Source organism: Balaenoptera borealis (genome assembly GCF_965194805.1).
Source record: "Balaenoptera borealis genome assembly, chromosome: 16".
In the NCBI taxonomy this organism is placed as follows: domain Eukaryota; kingdom Metazoa; phylum Chordata; class Mammalia; order Artiodactyla; family Balaenopteridae; genus Balaenoptera; species Balaenoptera borealis.
Window position 1 is genome coordinate 29,983,184 of NC_138872.1, and position 14,398 is coordinate 29,997,581.

Sequence of the window (14,398 nt, forward strand, 5' to 3'; positions counted from 1 at the left end):
GGCGGTGGGGCAGTGGTAAAATCCTGGCCAGAACCCAAGCCAGGAATGCTCAGGGAGTCCCTGTCCTGAGGAATGGATGGCTATGGCTTGGTGATAAATGTCCTGGTTAAATGGGAGGCCCCTTCCCTTGGGACCTACAGAGAAAGCAACAAGGCCTCCTGCCCCTAGCCCATCAGTCCCGTTTCCTTCTGCCGTCCTTCCCCGGCCTCTCCTGCTGTCGAGCCAACCAGGTGTGCGGTCTCTGCCCTTCCAGGATGGGCTCCTTCTACGCCCCAGGACTGGTGGGCATCAACGTGCTGCGCCTGCTGACCTCCATGTACTTCCAGTGCTGGGCGGTGATGAGCAGCAACGTCCCCCACGAACGCGTGTTCAAAGCCTCCCGATCCAACAACTTCTACATGGGCCTCTTGCTGCTGGTGCTCTTCCTCAGCCTCCTGCCGGTGGCCTACACCGTCATGTCCCTTCCACCCTCCTTTGACTGCGGGCCATTCAGGTGCACAGTCTCAGTTGCAGGGGAGCACCTCCTCTCCCAGGGCAGTCTGCTCAGAGATCTCAGGCTCAGAATTCCAGTTCTGGTGTCACTTCAGCCTGCAAAAGGCCATGGAGCTTTGGGAAAATCATTAATGCTGTTCAACAGAGTTTTCTGCAGGATGGAGATGTTCTATGTCTGTGCTATCCAATATGGTAGCCACCAGCCACATGTGGCTGTTGAGCACTTGAAATGAGGACCAAGAAATTGAATTTCCAATTTTATTTCATTTAAATTAATTTTAATTTAAATAACCACCAGTGGCTAATGGCTACCATATTGGACAGCACAGCTCTAACCTTTTAACATATGGATAATCTACTGCCCTGGATTACCTTGCCATGGGATGAGTAACAGGGCATTCTGAAAATGAAATGACCGTACATTTACAAGTCCCATTCAAATGTGAAGCCGCTACTGAGACTCTGGACAGGGTCCTCATGCTCTACAGGGCACTGTAGGCTCAAGGTATAAGCCAGACTAGTTTCAGAGACTGGACATTGTATATAAAGAGCTAAATAATTATGTAAGGAGGTAGATGGAGACAGAATGTGCATCTACTGCTCAATTTCCAAATGTGACACCCTCTGAAAACAAAGCCCTTTCTTTTCTGCATAAAAAAGGATTCTGTGGTTCAAGAGTTTGGGACATGCTACCCCTTTCATCTACCACCTCCTCACTTAGAAATGCACAATGCACACTCCTTTATTCAAGGCTCTGAAGAAACGTGCAGTGAGAGACCGTGTGCAAGCCGGTGCTTCCATCCCTACTGACCACAGACCCTTGCTCCATGGAACACCATCTAGGGCAGGGAGGAGGGTGAGGCTAGTAAGGTGCCCACCCTGCACTTGCACAACCCCGAGGGCAGTACCTCCTTAAACTGTGCACCCCAGGGCCTCACCCACCTCACTCCAGTCCCGACCCTGCCTACTAATGTGGATCAACATGCTTTGGGAAATGCTGAACTGACACTTCTCAGTTTATAACAGACTGACCTTGATAAAGCCCTGTGCTTGGTGCCCCACAGCAAGGGCTGTGGGAGCTCAGAGGAGTCGTTAGCAGGAGAGCTCACAGCAGAGTGTAATGGGGCTGAACGGGGGTCCAGACAGAAGGAAAGGGGGGTTGGATCCAGAGTGGAGGACCATGCCGAGCGGCAGGAGGCCTGGGCACCAGGCTGAGGGACAACCATGTGGCAGAAGTGGCAGAAGCTTCTTTAGCCTTCTTCCTGAGCAAGGTTTGGAGGGCTGGGCTCTGGGTGCAAATGCCGGTGCCCCTTTGCCCAGACCACCCACCTGTTCCAGGCAGGAGGCCAGTGAGTAGGCCCGTGCCATGTCTGGCCCTCGCCACCTGCCCCGCTCTTGCTTCATCTGCTCCCTGAGGCCCTGACAGCTGACATCCAGATAGCAGAGGAAGGGACCCACGAGTGGAGCCCAGGAGGACACATGGCTGCCACCTCCTTCCTGTCACTCTTCTGCTCAAAACCCACCAACAGCTAGAACATTCATCCCTCAAGCATTTTCACAGCTGTCCTCTCACTTGCTTCCGAGCTTTACTCAATGGTCACCTTTTCAGTGAGGCCTTCCCTGGAGACCCTAACTGAAATCACACACACACACACACACACACACACACACACACACACACACACACACACACGTCATTACTTCTGTTTATCACATCTCTTTACCAACATCTAGCATGCCATTCTTTTTGCTTTTTTATCTTGTTTGTTGTCTGTCTCCCCCACCAGACCATAAGCTCCATGCAGGTGTGATTTTTTTTTTTTTCTTTCTTTCTCCCTGCTTTACACCCAGTGTCTAGGAGAAAATTTATGGTCAGTGCTTGAACCAGACCCTTCACCTGGCAGAAATTCACTTTTAGGGTTTGGACCAGATCCAGGCAGGCAAGATAAATGAGTGAGATGGGCAGCATTGCAGAGCATATAGTTAAAAGTAAGGGTTGGTAAACTACATCCCATGGACCAAATCCAGACCACCTGTTTTTGTAAATAAAGTTTTATTAGGACACAACTTCACTCATTTGCTTACATATAATCTATGGCTGCTTTCTAACTACAACAGCAGAATTTGAGTAGTTCCAACAGAGGCCATCTGGCTCACAAAGCCTAAAATCTTTTTTGGAGAAAAATTGCCACCACTCCTGATTTAGAGCATAGACTCTAGAACTGGCTCTATCGTTTGCCAGCTGGGTCATCTTGAGCAAGTTACACAGCAGATTCATTGCCTCTGAGATGGAAAATTTCACAAGCTTTGTTAAGTTGTTCAGCTATGCCACCTTCTCCTCTGTATATAGTTTGACCATTATCAGTTGTAGCACGTCACAGCAGATTCCACTTTATTTCAGTTGTTGCTATGAGGATTTAGTGTGCTGTTATCTGTAGAGTAGTTGAAGGCGTGTGCTAATCCATAGTAGGGCATATATACGAATTTGTTAAGCTTGAGCCCTGCCCGAATTCGGGGTAGCTGGTATTCATAACAATGCTATGAGGTGGGAAGCATTATCTACACCAGGGGTCAGCTAACTTTTCTTTTTTAGAACCTGATAGTACATATTTTAGGCTTCGGGGATCAAGAGACAAAATCAAGACTATTATGTAGGTACTTACATAACAGGAGAGAAACAAATGCCCACAAAGTTTTTACTGGCAAAATTCAAAATATGATAATAATAGAGTATAATTTTTTGTAATACAGGACTACCAATGAGAAGAATGGAATTCTTTTGAGGGGGGAGGAGGTGATATTTCACATAATAGAGGTTCAGAGTTACTATTCTCTATCATCAAAAATCAGTTGTCCTGCCCAGATAGCCATCTTTGCTGCCAGATCCATTTTTGTACGAGACATGGCAACACATCTACCACCATAGGAAAAAAATTTGCCATAAAGCTTTATTACTGCCAAGCCATCGGACTGCTGTGCAGTAGGGCAAGTCAGGATATTCAGTTTCTATTTTTGATAAAAATTCACAGATATGAAAATGATTAAGTCATGAGAGCAAATGAAGTTTACCATTGACACTCTTGACTCAATTGTACATGATAGATTCAAATATTTTCTACAAATTACTTACTGATGAGTAAGAAAATGAATAACCATAGTGTGCACACACTGAAAATTTCACAAGCTTTGTTAATTTGTTCAGCTCTGACTTCTGCTCTACATATAGTTTGACCATTATCAGTTGTAGCACATCATAGCAGATTCCACTTCATTTCAGTTGTACTGAATTCCATTCCATTCAGTTGTACTAAATTAGTGTTTTCTCAATTTCTTTGAGAAAATTTCACCCATATATGTCCTGCACAGAATATTCTTAGGAGTTAATTCTTCAGTCACTTCAGACTTGGCATTAACTCCTCAAATAAACTAAGCAGTATCAGTAACATCTATTGACTCATTAAGAGCCAAGGAAAACCACCTGAGATCACTTGCCTTGTGTTTGAATGTCCTCAACTCTTCAAGCAACTGCTCTTGCTGGAAAATCTAAAAGTCATAAGTATATTTTCTCTGAATACATTCCTTCAGCTCCTACAATTTAATTACTTCATCACTGGTAAATGAGAACCATGATTTTGGAAACCAGAGGAAAGGGTATCCTTGTTATATAGAGACAGAAAGCTTAGATAAACTATGTCCTTCAGTTGTATGGAAAGCTGAATTTGTAAATGATAAACTTGTATATTTAGCTGAGGATATTTTTTTTCTTTTTCTTTTTCTTTTTTTTTTTTTTTGGTTGCACCGCGTGGCATGTGAGATCTTAATTCCCTGACCAGGGATCGAACCCACACCCCCTACAGTGGAAGCACAGAGTCTTAACCACTAGACCGCCACAGCTGAGGATATTTCTTTTTATTTTTTTTGAAGATCAATCTTAGTAAAAACTTTTTTCTCTGTTTTTTTTATTGAAGTATAGTTGATTTACAATATTGTGCTAATTTCTGCTGTACAGCAAAGTGATTTAGTTATACACATATATACATTTTTTTATATTCTTTTCCATTATGGTTTTTTTCCAGGAGATTGGATATAGTTCCCTGTGCTATACAGTAGGACCTTGTTGTTTACCCATCCCATATATAATAGTTTGCATCTACTAATCTCAAACTTCCAGTCCATCCCTCCCCCTCCCTCCCTCCCCCTTGGCAACCACAAGTCTGTTCTCTATATCTGTGAGTCTGTTTCTGTTTTGTAGATAAATTCATTTGTGCCATATTTTAGATTCCACATATAAGTGATATCATATGATATTTGTCTTTCGCTTTCTGACTTACTTCACTTAATATGATAATCTCTGGTTGTATCCATGTTGCTGCAAATGTCATTGTTTTGTTCTTTTTAATGGATGAGTAATATTCCATTGTATATATGTACCACATCTTCTTTATCCATTCATCTGTCGATGGACCTTTAGGTTGTTTCCATGTCTTGGCTATTGTGAATAGTGCTTCTATGAACATAGGGGTGCATGTATCTTTTTGAATTATAGTTTTGTCCAGGTATATGCCCAGGAGTGGGATTGCTGGATCATATGGTAGTTCTATTTTTAGTTTTCTGAGGAAGCTCCATACTGTTTTCATAGTGGCTGCACCAACTTACATTCCCACCAACAGTGTAAGAGAGTTCCCTTTTCTCCACACTCTCTCCAGCATTTGTTATTTGTAGACTTTTTAATGATGGCCATTCTGACCAGTGTTAGGTGGTACCTCATTGTAGTTTTGATTTGCATTTCTCTAATAATTGGTGATATTGAGCATCTTTTCATGTGCCTACTGGCCATTTTTATGTCTTCTTTGGAGAAATGTCTGTTAAGGTTTTCTGCCCATTTTTCAATTGGGTTGTTTGTTTTTTTGTTGTAGAGTTATATGATCTGTTTGTATATTTTGGAGATTATAGCTGAGGATATTTCTAAGTGTTGAAGGTGCAGCCTAGATTCTTCTTGCTGTTTATACTAAAAATGTGAGAAGAAAGAGATAAATTGAGGAAAGAACTGATAAGCAAAAAGGAACCAGGACTTGATGATTTGGGAAATTCTCAGACTGTCCAGTTTGCAGAAGACTCTAAAAACAGATCCACTGTTAGGAAAGCATGCTCTAAGGAGAAAGCCAAGGAGGAGGCTGGACAACCTTTTGCTAGTGCTTCTGAAGGATCTGAATATTCATTCACACAGATGATTCTTTAAGCATGTAGCTCGGATCCTCTCAACCATCTCAGCAGAGGCCAGAAATAGAAATGGAATTATCTGGGAAAGATCTGTGTAGGACGCTCTTGTGTAATGGACTGAATTCCCACAACATACTTGGAAGACCCACCAGGTATTTGAGATTGTTGTATGAGCAGTATCACAGCTTGGACTGAAAGGGGCAGAGAAGAGACAAAATGAAGGAAAGCTGTTGGACTCCAAATATTCTATAGTCAGTAAACAGGCTGATCAAATCTACTCAGCTGAAACCTGTGCTACTCTTCAAGAAAAAGGAAGGGTGACTCCGAGGCCAGAGTCTTGGGCCTGGAGGGCAGAGCTGCAGGCAGGCACAGAGGGTTGAGCCAAGAGAAAATTATTCTCAGACCTTTGAAATCTAATGGAGTTTGGCTGATTGGACTTCAAAATTGCTGGGAACTGGTGATTCCTTTCTTCCTTCCATTTTCTTCCTTTTGGAATTGGAATATCTATAACTGTTATCCTATGGCTGACCCACCATTGTATTTTGGGAGTAAATAACTTGCTTTCTAGTTTCACAGCTCCACAGATAGAGAGAAATTTTGCCCCAAAATGGATCATACCCAAAGTCTCACCTACACCTGATTTAGATGAGATTTGGGACTTTTGAGTCCATGATATGTAGATGAGATTTTTGGACTCTGAGTTGATGCTGTAATAGGTTGAGACTTTGGGACATGTAGGGATGGTGGTGAATATATTTTGCAGGTGGAATGAGTATGAATGTTTGGAGGCCAGAGAGCAGACTGGTGGGCTGAATAATGGCTCCCAAAGATATCCAGGTCCTAATCCCTGGAACATGTGGATGTTACCTTATATATCAAAATGGTCTTTGCTTATCTGATTAAAGATGTTGAGACGGGGAGATTGTCTGAATTACCCAGATGGGCCCTAAATCACGTGTCCTTATTAGAGGGAGGCAAAGAGATATTTGACTGTAGAAGAGCAGTAAGTGATGTGACCTTGAAAGCAGAAAGAGATTTGAAGATTCTATGCTGCTAGCTTTGAAGATAGAGGGAGGGGCCATGAGCCAAGGAATGCAGGGAATGAAGCTCTAAAAGTTGAGAAAAAGAAACAGATTCTTCCCTAGAGCCTCCCTCTGAAAGGAGAGCAGCCCTGCTGACACCTTGGTTTCAGTCCAGTGAAACCATTTCAGACTTTTTGACCTCCAGAACTGTAAGAAAATAATTTGTATTGTTTTAAGCCTCCAGTGTGGTAATTGGTTACACAGTAGTCACTGAAAACTAATGCATCATCTAATACGTCATAATTCAATGACAAAATAATCCACATTCTATTGTGACTTAAGCGTCACATTTGAAGTCCACTTTTCTTGTTTTTACAAAATGGGTATGCAGTAGTAATTAAAAAAATAATAGGGATTTCCTGGCGGTCCAGTGGTTAGGACTCTGCGCTTTCACTGGCGAGGGTGCGGGTTCAATTCCTGGTCGAGGAACTAAGATCCCGCAAGCTGCAGGGCACAGCCAAATAATACTACTAATAATAAATTAAATGTTATAATATGGTGATATGCATGGCACTTGAAATGCTGTCATGTTATAACTACATCATTGCAATTTGTAGTGCGCTGTGCAACAGTACTAAGCATCGAGATGGCCACAGATGTTTGCTAACACTCATCTCTGCTATTATAGCACAAAAACAACCAGAGACTATACATAAACAAATGAGCATGGCTGTGTTCCAATAAAACATTTACATACACTGAAGTTTGAATTTCATACTTCAATTTTTTTTTTAATTTATTTATTTATTTTTATTTATTTATTTTTGGCTGCGTTGGGTCTTCCTGGCTGCGTGCGTGCTTTCTCCAGTTGCGGCAAGCGGGGGCTACTCTTCGTTGCGGTGCGTGGGCTTCTCATTGCGGTGGCTTCTCTTGTTGCGGAGCACGGGCTCTAGGCGCGCGGGCTTCAGTAGTTGGGGCATGAGGACTCAGTAGCTGTGGCTTGCGGGCTCTAGAGTGCAGGCTCAGTAGTTGTGGCGCACGGGCTTCATTGCTCCGCGGCATGTGGGAACTTCCCGGACCAGGGCTCGAACCCGTGTCCCCTGCATTGGCCGGCAGATTCTTAACCACTGCACCACCAGGGAAGCCCCAACTTCAATTTTTATGTGTCACAAAATATTATTCTTCTTTTGATATTTTTCCAATTATTTAAAAATGTAAAAGCCATTCTTAGCCCACAGGCCTTATAAAAACAGGTAACAAGCCAAATTTGGTCCATGGGCCATTGTTTGCTAACCCCTGATTGACACATAAGAGAAAAATGCAGCTTCTAGATGCAACATTTTGGAGGGCACTTATAATTTGACAGCCCCATACTCAATGTTTTATATGAATTCATGTCTATGTCCTCTAAACAATCTGAGACAAATGCTGTTATTATAATACCATATTGTATATACTATTTTATTATTGTACTATATTATACGGATGAGGAAACCAGGGCAGAGAAATTTTCAGTATCTTGCCCAAAGATATCAAACCTCTGCAGCACTAACCAACAGAATTTTCTATATGAGGGAAAAAAATCCACATCTGCTCCTCAAATATAGTAGCTATTAGTCACATGACTCCTTGAAATGTGTGACTAAGAAACTGAATTTTTAATTTAATTTAATTTAATTTTAATAACCACATTGAAAAGTACAGCTCTAGTGGGGAGAGTGAGAGTATGAATACGGGCAGAAAGTGAGTAAGTAAATTGTCCATGGTGTCCCACAGCTAATAAATGGAAGAGAGAGGATTTAAATCAGGAATTTCAAACCATAAATTCCAGTTCTTGGCACCAAAGCTACCAACCAAAAGCCAGGAGCAGACAGTAGTCTCTGGGCAGGTATTTGTGGAAGGCAGTCTGCATAATGGTTCTTAGGTATTTGAAGAAAATCAAAATTACTGTTGTGAACTGTCCAAGAGCCTGCCCTAGGCAATACTGGAATTCTCATCTGAAGACTAATTGTAGGTATTTTTGAGTCACCATGAGGCTGTCCATCACATCAGTATCTGGAGAGCTGCCTCCAGGCCCAGGGACCCAGAGGAAGCTCCATGTTGGTCTCGTAGCTACATCACAGGCCATTTTCTCCCATGAGAGTACAGGAGAAAACCCATTTTCATCTTGCCGAGGAAGGTGCCAGGCACAGGAGACCAAGGTAGTTTGAGAGGTTGTGAGCCGCCGAGGACTTGAAGCTGGGGAGCCAGGTGCTGAGGCAGCTCTAAGCCCTCGCCTACAGGGCAGCCCCGCGTGGGGGCTTTTTCCACTCCAGTCCCTGTGGAGAAGAGCCCTGTTCTTCCAGGAGAGTAGTTGTGAGTGGTGGCCTGGACCCTCCAGGGTATGTACACAGTTGTTTATGCCATATGAGCTTCACAGCACGCTATAATGTATTCTCTCCTCTTTCCAGTGGGAAAAACAGAATGTATGATGTCATCCAAGAGACAGTCGAAAACGATTTCCCAACCTTCCTGGGCAAGATTTTTGCTTTCCTCGCCAATCCAGGCCTGATCATTCCAGCCATCCTGCTGATGTTGTAAGTTAGCCAGGGGCCATGGCTCTGCCTCGTGGAAACCTCCCCGAGACTTCCTTGGCAGGTCCTTCTTTCTTGCCCTCTCAATCTGGATTTCCCAGAAGCAGATCCTAAGACAAAGACTTAAACGCAATCTAAATTGCAACTGGAGGGGGCAGTGTGTGTAGGGAAGTAAGACAGAGAAGGGACAGGAAGGTGCATTCTAACTACTGGGGTGACTTTAATCCTGCTGGGAGTTCTGGGAAGGTGTGCCTCTGAGTTATCCTGCTCAAGGGTGAGGGATCCGGGGCCTCTGTAGACCAGTTCCCATCCATCACTGGTTGAGTGCTGCTGGGAGATGTGGAAGGGAAGAGGCGTTGGTTAATTGCCTGGCAGTTTGGGCCAGCTGCCTTCATGGACAGAATGGTTTCCGAGTGTGGGGCGGGGCTTCAGGCACTGGCAGCTGTAAGTCTTTCAGTGAGCACACTGAAGATAGAGCCCAAAGCATAAGGTGAGTACTGACATTGTCTGCAGCACCCTCCAAAACATCCACTGGAAATATCAAAGACCCCTTCCCCAAGAAAGCTGAGGCCTGATGCAGCCTGTCCCTGGCTGGGCCCTCAGGATTTCTCTACAGAGCATCCCCCATGCACTAGAGTGTTCGGTGCATTTGTCACCATCCTTCTCACAGACTGAAGATGTGGGTGGGCTTGGCGATCTCTGTATCCCCAACACCAGCCCCATGCCTGAGGCGTAGGAGGCAAACAATGAACGCTCAAGGAAGGAACAGGGCAGGAAATTGTGAAATATTCCTAACGTACAGAAACATACAGACAAGCATGTACAGGATCACAAGATTAAACAGATGTTAACATTTAGCAATATTTGCTTCAGATCAGTCTCTCTTTTTAAAAGAAATAAATGTTACACTTCAAGCCCCACCCAGTCTTTCTCTCTCCCTCCCTCTCCAAAGGTGACCACTATTTGGATTAGTTTTCCTCATTTCCAATCTGGACCATTTAATCACGTGTATGTACTATTGTTTTCTGAGTTCAAAAATTTTTCATGACTCGTTCAGACTACACAGCTTTCCTCACTCACATTATGTTTGGGGGACTTTTTCATGTGGATCCATGAGCACACATTTTCATGGCTCCACTGTATTCCATTGTGTCATAAAAATAATCAATAAACAATCTATAATAGGAATAGAAAAGAGTTTTATCTGAGCCAAACTGAGGACTATAGCCCAGAAGACAGCTTCTTAGATAACTCTGAGAAGTTGCTCCAGAGAAGCATGGTTTTCAGCACAATTTTATATCTTGACAGAACAAAGAACATTAAACAAATCAAGGATACATTCCTTCAAGGTTTCAAAAAAATAACAGATCAGCACATACACAGTGAGTCAGTACGGCCTTGGCATCTGGGAAGGGAATCTTATCATCAAAGGAGGACCAGCATTGGAATCCTAGGAAAGGAGACATTTAATCTTTATTTTTCACATGGACATTCTTTACTTCTGGTCAATGTGCCCTTTTCTTTCATAATTAAAACAGATATAGGAGGTCCCTGATGGCCTAGTGGTTAGGAATCTGGGCTTTTACTGCCGTGGCTCGGGTTCAATCCCTGGTCAGAGAACTGAGATCCCGCAAGTCGCAAGGTCACCAAAAAAAAAAAAAGCATATGTACAATGTATGCTTGATAGGTCACAAGCAGGCTACTTTAGTGAGCATAAAATTCAAGTTAGCTCATGTATAAACCAGAATGACTTCCCCATACCTCAATATGTGAAAATTTCTTTTATCAGTTGTGTGATCAAACCACAATTTGACCATTTCTCTGCATAGAGATAGGTTGTTTCCACTTTTTTGCTATTGCAAATGTGCTCCTTATATGTCTCCTTGTGCGCATATTACAGTTTTCTCTAAGATAGACTTCTAGACGTGGTATTGCTGGGTCATAGGTATGTGTTTCTTCAATCTTTGAAGACAGTGCTGAATTGTCTCCCAAATAGGTGTATTTCCTTACATCCTTGACTTCAGACATCCTCTGCTTCTAGTCCTGGCATGAAGGAGGGCTGACATGGTAGTGACAACCACCTGAGGAAATTCTGGAACCCAGACACCAAACCTGACCTTACGGGGGCAGCACAGGGAAATACTAAGCTTGGAAACAGCCTCAGGAGGAACACAGCCACCCAGGAGCATTTTATCTTCTCTGATCTCTGGCTCCTCCCTAACAAATGGGCTGTGAATTAGGAGAGAGGGCGAGGCCTCGTGGGCGCCTTCCCAACAGATGGTGGTCCCTTGCCTGTCCTCCTTCTGGCCTCTTGTCGCCCACGGTCCTCTGAGTCTTTGCTTCAGGAAGCTCACGGGACAGCCTCTGACCCACACTCTGCCAAAGGCAGCGTGGTTCCTCCCTTCTGCCTGTAAGAGAGCTCGAGGATTCAGCTGAAGTGGCTCAGGGCAGCCCCACCCTGAGGGCAAGGATCAGAAGACCCCAGCTGGAGCAGCCGGGGCTTGAAATGCAGGAAGAAAAGTGACAGATAAGGACAGGCTGTCGGAGCACCCAGTCCAGGAGGCATCCGGGGCTTTTGTGGCCCCTCCTTCTCAGGTGGTACATCCAGGACAAGCCCCAAATCCTAGATCTTGTGAAAGGGAAGCCCAGGCTATAGCCTCAAAGGACACCCAGCCACCCAGTCAGCCAGTGGGGGCTGGACTCTGAAAACCACAAGCCCAGGACAGACATTCCCATCAGTGCACCCTGGGTAGAGGGCCTTTGGGGTCTATGCAGTTGTGTTTCTAGGCAAGCTTGGAGCAGGTCGCTTAGCACCTCTCTCTCCTCTCTCAGCACTTGAAGACTTTGGCGTCAAATGTGGTCTCCGACAAGTGCAAATAGATAGGGTGGCCTTGGGCAAGTGACTTAACCTCTCTGCATTCCAGGATGCTGACCTGTAAAGACGGGAGTCATCCTTTCTTCTTCACAGGGTTTCATCAAAACCAGTGAGACGTGGAGTGGGATGCACATGGCTCAGAGCCTGGCACAGGGCAGGTATCCAGGAAACACAAGCAGCTGCTTCTGCAGACAAGAAACCCTGCCTCTCCCCTGCCTCTTCAGGTTTCCCAGAAGAGGACTGATTCCTTTAGCTAAGCTTTATTAAACACTCTGAGAACTAGAAATGTGTTCAATAAAATAAAGAGAGAACAGGGATGTCCAAGACCTTGTCAATGTTAAGTGGAGGACTTAGGATGATAAGACCTCCCTCCACCCTGCCCAGAGGCAAAGCCTGGTCACCTATTCCAGAAAGCCTGCTGTGATTCCTCAGGAAGGGTGTCCAGCTCTTGCCATTTTCCAAGATCACAGTACCCCCGGAGCATGCTTTTCTCTTGCAGCCTGGCCATTTACTACCTGAACTCAGTTTCCAAAAGCCTTTCCCGAGCTAATGCCCAGCTGAGAAAGAAAATCCAAGCGGTGAGTCTGTCGGGAGTTTTCATTCAAAAAGATGTTATGTTTTTGGTTTTTGCTAATTTGCTCTTTGAGCCCAGTTGTATTCTTTAAATGGCTTTCTTCTAAACCAAACCCCAAATTATCTGCATGGTAGGAAGCAGCCTTGAGAGACTCAATGACATGCATTTATATTCTGAGGGTATTTGGGAATACATAACAGTAATGACTTAAATTTTGAGCAGTTACTAAAGAACAGGAGAAACTCAATAGATTAAACCAATGTTCATACACAATAAAACCAGTACCCACAGTAATTCCTACCTATTAAAACTAAAACTAGAAATACTAAAGAAAACAGCATTGTCAGAACAACATAGTGTTTGTGCCCCATGACCTAAGGAGTCTCTTAAGTCCCCTCCACACTGAGGCAGCCTCTCTCAACATCCGCTGACACACTGACTGCCTCTTCTGCTCTCCTAGCCCCCAACCCCACCTTCTTCACGTGGTAAAGGTTCTACACCAATCCTCCCTAAGCCCTGTCTTCCTTGCTTCCTCACCCCCTCTTCTGGAACTAATCTCATCAGCCTCACTGCCAGTTCCCCACCCACACTTCCTTCTGTTGCTCTCACTGTCCTCCTGCCCAGGTATAGAAAACCACTGAAATACAGGATTGGCAGAGGTTCTGTCCTCCCCTGGCCAGATGTTCCTTCAAATGCCATGCAAACCTGAGTCCCAGGTGCCCTCTCCAACCAGTGGTGAGGACAAGAACCGGCTACTTAAGGTGGCTGCCCTCTAGATCTCACCATCCTGGGCTCCGAAACTCAAACACTCATTTCCCTGGCCAGGATCAACCTTTCATTTTTTTCCTGCAGCTACGTGAAGTTGAAAAGAGCCACAAATCTTTCAAAGGCAGAGCCACAGCCACAGATTCAGAGGACACAGCTAAAGGCAACTCCAAAAATGCCACCCAGCTCACCAAAGAAGGTAAATTCTATTTCATGATGATTACTTTTACAAGGTCACGTGGGAAAGTGTAAAGAGCAAATGCTGTGAAATCAGATACATCTGGGATTGAAATCAGATTTCTGGCAATTATTAGCTATATGAAGTTGGGCAAAATAAAACAAGAGTGAATCACAGGCAACCTCGCGGGTGGTACAAATGAGGTGGGATTATGCATGTGAAGTGCTACACAGACTTCCTGGCACAGAGAACCAATGAACGTGAGCTGGTAGGAGGAGGAGGAATGTCTGTAAAATGGGGAAATACCAGGGTTGTTTCCCTCATTTCTATCCCGAGTCTCTCACCACATTTTCTGTGGTGATGGTTCTTCGTCATTTCGTCTTCGTTTCTGAAATGACTTTGTCTTCTTCACTCTCACTCCTGAGTCTGTCATTTCCGGTGTCATATCCTCTTAATATCTGGCTATTCAACCCAACGAAGGAGCACGATTTGTGTCCCATCCAGATCCCTTTAAGATGCTCTGAGGTTGGCTGACAGGAATCACTGCTGCCAGGGTTGGAGGAAGTATTTGTTTTGTGTGCTGTTTTAAGCATTTTCTTTAGGAGGAGAAATAGGGAGATTTGCATCTAGCAGCTGCTACTCCCACCAGAACCAGTTTGTATTCTCTTAGAAAAAAGAGCAGCACTGGAATAGCTAGAA

The 14,398-nt window shown here is 44.3% G+C and overlaps 1 protein-coding gene across 1 annotated transcript in view; it reads left to right on the plus strand.

The window, feature by feature from the left end:
* TMC2 (transmembrane channel like 2) overlaps positions 1 to 14,398 on the plus strand; it is an 80,760-nt gene that overhangs the window by 61,421 nt on the left and 4,941 nt on the right. Inside the window, exons 15-18 of the mRNA XM_082361501.1 lie at positions 254 to 493; positions 9,185 to 9,310; positions 12,682 to 12,760; positions 13,609 to 13,720. Coding sequence (XP_082217627.1) covers positions 254 to 493; positions 9,185 to 9,310; positions 12,682 to 12,760; positions 13,609 to 13,720 — 557 coding nt within the window. The remainder of the gene's footprint in view (positions 1 to 253; positions 494 to 9,184; positions 9,311 to 12,681; positions 12,761 to 13,608; positions 13,721 to 14,398) is intronic.